Raw genomic sequence first — 8,805 nt, forward strand, 5'->3', positions numbered from 1 at the left:
TGGTTCTTGGAGAGCAGTCCTATCCTGCATACTCCGCTTTGACTCAGCTCTGGGAGTGAGGCTCTGTCAGGCACAGGCACTCCCAGGAGCTACTCCCTCACTCTTGGCTGAGAAGCAGTACCGCCCTCTGCTGCCAGGAATGGGAACACTGGAGACCAAGGTCGTAAAGATGAGCAACCCTTACCACTGGTTTCAGGCAGGATGGGGAGCCACACCCACTTCCTCAACCGTCACACCGATGCCGAACTCCAAAAACATCAGCCCTCGCTAGTCTTTCCACTCCCAAGTCCCCGTGTCCCCTCCACAAGTCCCATGGGAACCTGAAGAACCAGCTGCCTCCAGTCACGTCCCTCACTGTTTCCCGTACACTTAGCTTGGCCTCCCCACCTTGAAGCCACTCCCCAGGCACTGTCCCGGGACAGCTAATGGGGGTGAGGGTTCCCCTTCTCCTCTCCATGTGGGGATTGTCTCTAGGACTTGTTTCCAGATGCCCTTGGCATCTCCTCTCCTACTCTTTCTCTGCTCTCTGGGGCCAGTTGGTCATTGCCCCCCAAGTCCTGCCCAACTGAAGCATCTCTGGGGCATCCCCAAAGAGGGCGTGGCGGGTTCTTCCACTCCACCTCTTCCGATCTCCTGGGCTGGAGAAGCTGGGGAACCTGAGGGAGGAGAAGCCCCTTGGCAAGCAGTCCAGGGGGTTGGGTTCCAGAGATGACCACCCCCCTTGCCTCAAATACCCACCCCTGTTCCCATTCCTCCAAGTCTGATTCCATCTAACTTCCTCCTCATCCCCTCCCCCGCCCCATCAGACAATACTGACTCTGAGGAGCCCTCTCAGGCAGTGCTATGGGCCTGGCCAGGCTCCTTCTGAGAGTTCATGGTCTGAAAGCCTCCAGGGAACAGATTCTGGGTCCTCTGGGTTCTCCATTGCTGTCTGGGGCTGGAGGCGGGACTGGAGCCTAATGAGAAAAGCCGTCAGCTGGGCGGTGCCCCGGTGCCTGCTATCCGCCCAGGACCCGTCCCCTGCACACCCTGACCGCCTCACCATCACTGGACCAGGATGGCTTCTCCTCATCAGGCGAGAGCGTTTGCGGGGGGCTGGACCAGGGCCTGGACTGGGAGGAGGCTGAGGCCTCGCCCCACGGTTCCTGCTGCTGCTGCTGATGGAGCTTCATGGAAGGAAAAGGAATGAGGACTCCCTCCCGCTCCCAGCACGAGGCCCAGGCCCTGGGCTGGGCACAGAGGGCTGTGAACCCTCCTCCCCCGGCCCTGCTGGGTACCCCTTACCCCTCCTCAGCCTCTACTTTGGGCAGATGCTTTCTCCCCACACCTTTCTGCACCTCTGTCCTCACCTGGTGCAGGTAGATGGCATGAAGACTCATCTCAGCAGAAGCAAGCTCTGGTAGCTGGGCCAGCTTCGGGCCCCCAGTCCCTGCAGGGGACACACAGCTGGAACAGAGGGTGGCACAGATCAAAGACATGTCCCTCCCCCAGTATCCCACAGGGAGGGCCAGGCTTGACCTCCCCTTCCCAATCACCCACAGCGCTCCCACACCCTGCACCCTCCTCTCGGAGGACCAGCCCCACCACCCCTGCTCCCCTCAATTGGAGGCCCCCAACCCTCACCTGTGGTCCTGGCCAATTCGGGAGATGGAGGCCAGGAGGCTGGCAGTGGCTGCAGCTGGGCCGGGGGCTGTGGGGCTCAGGTCCCGGGGAGGCAGAAAGGGGTGCACCAAGAGGTTAGCCAGGAAGGCCTCCGGCTGGGAGCAAGGGAAGACTGGTCAGAATAGAGGACAGAGTGGGAGGAGGTCTCAGCAGGGCCGGAGAGCGGGCGGGAGCAGTGAGTGAGCAGGCTAATAAATACAAAAGGTGAGGCAGAGGGAGGGGAGATGGGCGGGGCGGAGGTGAGGGCGGAGGGCCTGCCAGGCTTGGCTCACCAGAGGTGAGGAAGAGTCGCTGAGTACTCCCGGAGTGACAGGGCTGCGAACCGAGGTGGCGCCCAAAGCGGCTGCATCCTGTTGGACCCGGCCTCGAAGCTGCCCCAGGAACTTGGAGCTGTGCCCCGGGGGGCGCCATTGGGGGTGCACCAGGGAGAACCTCATCAGGGAGAGCTCAGTCTTCCCGTCCTCTGCACGCTGAGCCTGCGAGGCCTCCGTCTGTCCCGCCGAGAGCCACTGAGAGAGAAAAAGCCGCGGACACTGCGTTTGTCACTGCAGTGGAGCCTCGTGGGGAATGAGGGGCAGGAAACACTAGTCCCCGAGTTCAATGAAAGAACAGAGGCCACAAGAGACACTTGCTCAAGGTCACCTGAAAATACAGCAGCAGAGCTGGGACCTGGGTCAAGGCCCAGCACAGAAGTTGGTGTGGGCTCCGTGTTTTGCCAACTACACACAGCAGACCCTAGGGCAAGTTGGGCCTTGGTGGGGAAGGCCAGTCTTACTCCAGCCCCAACCACAGACCAGCCCATTTCTCAGTCTCTCTGTGGCCTTCCCTCCATCACTGGCACCAGGATCACACACACACACACACACACACACACACACACGATGTCGTGTAATCCTTACACAGCCCGGTCCATTGGCTACAGTCATTGTCCTCAGGGACACTGTGGCACAGGGAAGGGAAGTGACTAGCTCAAGGTCACAGGTGGCAAGCCAGCGAACTGGGAAGCAACCCCTTATCTAACCACCACCCCGCACATCCTGGGAAGGACTCTAACCTGAGGGTGGCCGTGGCGTTTCACATCCATGAGGGCAAAGGAACAGATGTCACCAACCCCAGCCACATCCACAGTGAAATGATGGAAAAAGTCAATAATCTCCAGGGCACGAGGGCAAAACCAGAAGAGCAGGAACAGTGGGGTGAGGAGAGGGGACAGGAGCTCCTCCAAGAGGGAGACCTGGGGAGGAAGGGGGTTAAGAAGGGATTGCTGAGGGTGACCATGACCAAGAGGTCCCCAGGATGCTAGCCAGGGATGCTGGCCAGTCACTCCCGGGCTGCCAGCCCCGGGCCATTTGTCCCAAGCTCTTCCAGAGACCAGGAGGCTGCACAGCTTCCCACCGGAGCAGCCCCGCTGGGGTCTGGATCCTCACCGCTCGGTATTGCAGCAGCCGCGCCATCTGCCGGTAAGCGCTGGTCCTGCCGGCGGCCCCGGGCTCCTCTGGGAGGTAGTGCATGTGGGCCAAGGCCGCCTGCAGCAGGAGCTGCGGGGAACGCGCCTGGCACTGCTCCTCGGGAATGAAAGACCTGGAGGGCGGGGTCCGGGCGGGAAAGGTGCCTGAGGTTAGCAGGCTGTGCGGACGGGGAGGCAGGGCTGGGGGAGTGGGGGAGAACTCGGCTCCAAATCGGAGGAATGCCCCCCCTCCCTGGGCAGCTCCCGTCGCACCTGGCCACGGTGGCCGTGACCCCGAGCGCGGTCATGGCGGTGAGCACGTGCTCCACGGCGAGCACGTCCTCGTCGTAGACGGTGAGCAGGAGCAGCGCGGCGAGGAGCGCGCCCGCGAAGAAGACGAGCTGGCGGGCCAGCAGCGCGCGCAGGGGCGCGGGCGGCGCGGCGGCGCGCAGGAAGGCGGCGGCGGGCCTGTAGGCGCGGGCCAGGCGCGCGCGCAGCTCGTGCGGCAGCTCGTTGAAGTGGCGGAGCTGCAGGCGGGCCAGGCGGGCCCAGCGCCGCGCCCCCAGCGCGCCCGGCTCGCGCCGCAGCAGCTCGGCGTGGCTGTAGAAGGCGTGCAGCACCTGCCAGGCCAGCACCAGCGGGCTCAGCGCCAGGTTGGCGGCGGCCAGCAGCAGCACGGTGCGCCGCCAGCGCGCGGCCAGCGCGCCCCGCTGCTCCTGGCGCTTGTAGGCGTCCGGCAGCTCCCAGCCCCCGCGGAAGAGCGAGAAGGGCCCTCGGAAGAGGAGCAGGTCCACGTTGAGCGCCAGGCCGCGGCTGAGGAAGGCCAGGCTGCCTCCCCAGGGCAGCGCGCAGCGCGCGGGCAGCAGCCCCTTGTTGGCCAGCGCCACCTGGTAGTTAGTGTAGCGCAGGATGCGGTGGTGGACGTCCAGCTCGGTCAGCGGCCTCGGCTGCACGCACAGACCCCCGCTCCTCTGCAGCGCCAGGAGGCGCGACTGCACCTCGGCCCAGGGCACGGAACTGAGCTCCTCCTGGGGATGGGGGGAGGGGGAGGGTGAGAGCCGCCATCTGGGTTCCTCTGCACGGTGATGCCCACGCTCACCAGGACCAGAGCTACACCCAGAGCTAGCGCCTCCACCCCGCCCCGCCCTCCCCTCTGTCGTCCTCAAGTGGGAAGCCCGTCACCAGTCTGCCCCCCTTGCCCTTCCTAAACTGTGTCAGCACCTGGGGCACTTCCTACTTCCTTTCATCCCTGTCTGCATTGTTCCCCGTGGCCCTGCCACTCCTGAGGCCCTGAGTCATGTGCTTCCCGCGACACCTCATAAATGAAGCTCTTCAGGTATTTGCTCTCAGCTCCTTCAGAGCAGAGTTCCCTGAGCCTCCCTCCCTCAGTCCCACACACAGAGGACACTGCGGCCTCAGTGCCCGGGGGCCGGCCAGCACTCGCCTCTGGCCTCCACATGCTGAGAGGGGCCAGCCCCATCCCATGCCACCCCCACAGGAACCTTCCCAAGACACTGCTGTGTCCACGTCTGGGGGGGCCGTCAGATCGCACGGGGATCTCCTGCACACCTCATGGGAGCCCATTTTCACCCAGCTGCCCCAGGCCGGCTTAGACAAGTCCCTTTGGGCCAGCCTCTCCAGTCCATCCCAGGGTCTCCCCTTCCCCTGGCAGGAAGAGGGGAGGAGGGAAGAGAAGAGACAAGGAGAAAGAGAAGGGTGAGCCGTGGTCTAACTCCTGCCCTCGCTGCCTCTGCTTCCCTGGCCCTCGGACCTTCCCTGCGCTATGCTAGGGCTCCCCTAGAACCTCTCCCCTTGCTGTACAGGACACGCAGAAGGCTCTAGACTTCTAGGCGCAGCGAGGGAAGCTGGCTGCAGAGGTAGCCTTAGAGCAGTGCTTTAAAGGAGGGACTTAGATACAAAACAAGGAGCATGAGCAAGACAGGGAGGAAAGAAAGAGCAGAGCAGGACCCAGGGCCAGTGAAGGGGTCTGTGCAGTTGCTGGGTGCACAGGGGGCAAAGCCAGAACGGGTGTGGGATCACCCCACAGGCCTGGACACAGACGCAGGCCGTGGGCTGCTCTTCGCACTGCTGCCCACAGAGACTCGTCACCTCCCTGCTCCCAGCACCCGGGCTCGGCCTGTCTCCAGGCCTCCTGTCCTTCCAGCCCTCCCCTCCCCCCTCCTGTAAATATCACAAGCACGTGACTGTACGGAATTTTCTATAACCCATCTGAACCCACCTAGCTTCACTAGCGGGGGGCCCGTGTTTTGTAATGGTGGTGCCTCCTAACATTATTCGGGCCCAGAGCAGGTGACAATGAGGCCTTCCGCCAGCTTTCCAATGGCCCTTCTGTCCGTACAGCCCCTCCTCCTCCTCCCATCATGGCCCCCTCCACACAGACACACCACCCAGCTCACCGGGGGGATGTGCAGGGCCTCCCTGTAAAACACCTGGATGTCCCAGTAGCTGAAGAGGTTGCAGACGGAGCGAAGCAGCTGAACCAGCCAGAAGGCTGCAGCCAGGATCAGAAGGAAGACCAGAAGAGGGCTTGAGTGGATCCTGGGGGGTAGAGAGTAATAAAGCGAGAAAGTGGGACCCCCACAGAGAGGGAGACAAGGCTTGGGAGTGATGGAAAAGTCATGAAGAAGATCCAGCAAGACCAGCGGTTCTCAAAGTGTGGGGTCTCACACTTTGAAAATGTCTGCAAGGTCAAACTTTTCAGGTAATACTAACGTTTCTGCCCCTTTTATTCTCATTCTCCATGAATAGACATAGTTTTCCAGAGGCCACACTGACAGCCAGTGGAATGTGTGCTCTTAGGTTTTGCAGCTGTCCTCAGCTTTCATCTCTAATAAGGTGTCTACAAATATGATTCTCATAGGCTAAGGTTCCTGGAGTTCTCAATAAACTTCAAGAGTATAAAACAGGGATGGGGAACCTTATGTCTGCCAATGGCCATTCAGATATTTATAACATTATCTGCAAGGCCATAAAAAATTATTAACTTAAAAATTAACCTGCTGCCGAAACCGTTTTGGCTCAATGGATAGAGCATCGGCTTGGGGACTGAAGGGTCCCGGGTTCGATTCCGGTCAAGGGCATGTACCTTGGTTGTGGGCATATCCCCAGTAGGGGATGTGCAAGAGGCAGCTGATTAATGACTCTCTCTCTCATCAATGTTTCTAACTCTCTATCTCTCTCCCTTCCTCTCTGTACAAAATCAATAAAATATATTTTTTTTTTAAATAAATAAATAAATAAATAAATAAAAAATTAGCCTGCTGCCCTAGCTAGTTTGGCTCAGTAGATAGAGCGTTGGCCTTCGGACTCAAGGGTCCCAGGTTCAATTCCCGTCAGGGGCATGTACCTGGTTACAGGCACGTGCCCTGTGGGGGGGGGGGGTGCAGGAGGCAGCTGATTGATGTTTCTCTCTCATCAATGTTTCTGACTCTATCCTTCTCCCTTCCTCTCTGTAAAAATTCAATAAAATATATTTTTCAAAAATGAGCCTGCTATATTAGTTAACTCACCCCTAATGCCTGGGCAGGCCAGACCAGATGATTTCTCTGGCCTTACATGGGGCCAGATGTTCCTCAGCCCCGGAATAAACGGTCTCCTGAGACCCAAGTCTTGGAGAACCAATGATCCAGCCCAGAGACAAAACACAGGCGGCTCCTGTCTGCCCGTCTCCCTCACCCACCCCCACCAGTGGTCGCTCACCGCTGGGCACACTGGGACGACGGTAGGATGACATCCGACAAAGTCACTTTGCTGTGAGGCAGCCCACGTCTCGTTCGGTTATTTGGTTGCTTCGCAAAGAGAACGTCGTAATCCACACAGCGAAGGAGGAAGGTCGTGAAGGTGATGATGAAAACAAATTGCCTGGAGAGCCGGGAGTTCGGCGATTAGCCCTGAGAGCAGGGGGCTGCTGCCCCGCCTCCAGGCCCACTCAGTGGCTGAGCCCCGGCTGCTGGGGAGGCTCTGGGTGGACCAGAAGCACAGGGAATCCCGGGACAGCTCTCACCCCAGCTGGAAGACATCCTCCAGCAGGATGCAGGCAAAGCCGTTCCGCTGGTGGTAGCTGTAGATGTGGCAGGTGCGTCAAGAAACAAGCCTGAGGCAGGATGGGCCTTTCCAGAGCATACCCTCCCCTCACACGCCAATAAGTCCCCCACCCACTGCACCCTCACGTCCTGCCACAGATGGCACCTGCCCTGCCAGGTCCATACAAAGGATATCTTGGTGAAGAAGCTGTCCAGGTCCTGGATGTGGTGCCAGGAGCCTGGGCACAGAGGGGAGAGTGATGGGGATCAGCTCTCGTCTAAGCAGGCTTCCCACACCCTCACCCTGCTGCCTCAATCCCCAGGCCTTCCCAACCCACACACCCCCCAGCCCCACCCCCATACGCTCACCTCGGAGCCCTTCAGGCACATGAAGCAGGGGCTGCTGCTCCTCCCCATGGAGGGGTGAGTCTTGGGACCCCTCGGGGTCACAGTCCTCCAGCCGCTCATAATCCTGCTCAGGGATCAGAGGGCCTATCCGCAGCCCAGGATTGTCCTGGGAGCATCGGCGTGAAGGAGGGGCGGCCACCGAGGCCAGGGGTGGGGTGGAATGGGAACCCCAGGAGCGGGGAGCAGTGATGGGTGTCACCACAGGCTCTGCCCGTGTTGGGGGTGTGGCTGGGGTGGGGAGGGCACTGTGTGGAGATTGAGAAGCCCCTGGGGTCTGTACGGCTGGGCAGGAGGGCCCCAGGACTGGGGGAGGAACCGAGGAAGGCACACTTCTTGTGTGAGGAGCAGGGGACAGAGAGAAGATGGAGAGCCTCCCTCCCCCGGGCCCCCGGCGCGGAGGAGGAGGAAGAGGAGGCAGTGGCATGGGGAGGAGGGGCACTGATCCAGGCCCCAGGTCTCCCCATTGCCCGAGCTGTCCCCTGCTCCTCCCCCAGCCCATTCGCCTCACCATCAGGCTGGTGGCTTCTCCTGAAAGTTTGGAAGGATGGGAGCCGCTGCTGCTTCCACCGAGGTGTGAGGGGCCGAGCAGGAACTTTGACAAGACAGTGACAACAACACAGTGACTCAGTGGGGGCAGGCCCCAGGCATCCTAGCTCCCAGTCACCTATGCAAGCACTCACACCCCCTTCCAGGGCAGCCTGCACCTGAGCTCTCCGCCCCGCCTCCACACCTGGGCGGGGCATCAGCCGGGGAGGCGGAGGCTGAAAAACAGACCTGAGGAGACATCTAGTGTCCCATCCTCAGACCTCCAGAGGACTGGAAGGGGAGGCTAGAGAGTGGCAGCCAAAATAACAAAAGCAAAAAGAAAACCCATCAAAGGATTCTAGGACTATGGGGCCAAGATAGCAAATCTTTGATTTCTTAAAAGCATGTCTTCTCTCCCTACACACACACACACACACACACACACACACAAAAACACACACACACAGTGATCAACAGAGAAATGCTTTAAGACCAAGAACAGGAAGGAAGAAAGGAAAGGAAAGGCTGCCTACTTTGTCTGATGATGCTCAGGAAGGGAAGAGGGAGACTGCCCAACGTTGCATCCAGGTTGGGGGCACTGAAAGGAAGGAAGGGGAGAAAGGAGAGGCAGCTATTTGGTGTGTGAGAAGTGGGCTCTTGGAGCTTACAGTAGAAAGGTGGGGTTCCTTAGGGGGGGGGGGAGTCCATTATGTTTACTTC

The 8,805-nt window shown here is 60.1% G+C and overlaps 1 protein-coding gene across 1 annotated transcript; it reads right to left on the bottom strand.

The window, feature by feature from the left end:
• Positions 1-275: 275 nt before the first annotated feature.
• ATG9B (autophagy related 9B) lies at positions 276-8,805 on the bottom strand. The gene is made up of 15 exons (XM_084897204.1): positions 8,619-8,805; positions 7,522-8,152; positions 7,310-7,391; positions 7,134-7,190; positions 6,830-6,991; positions 5,527-5,668; positions 3,383-4,137; positions 3,090-3,243; positions 2,717-2,896; positions 1,935-2,171; positions 1,624-1,757; positions 1,350-1,446; positions 1,043-1,166; positions 818-956; positions 276-656 (listed from the first exon to the last, which is right to left on the bottom strand). Exons 2-14 carry the CDS (start codon positions 8,069-8,071, stop codon positions 832-834), a joined length of 2,799 nt encoding a protein of 932 aa, XP_084753330.1. The 5' UTR covers positions 8,072-8,152; positions 8,619-8,805; the 3' UTR covers positions 276-656; positions 818-831.

The sequence above is a fragment of the Pipistrellus hanaki genome (genome assembly GCF_964339955.1).
Source record: "Pipistrellus hanaki genome assembly, chromosome: 10".
Classification (NCBI taxonomy): Eukaryota; Metazoa; Chordata; class Mammalia; order Chiroptera; family Vespertilionidae; genus Pipistrellus; species Pipistrellus hanaki.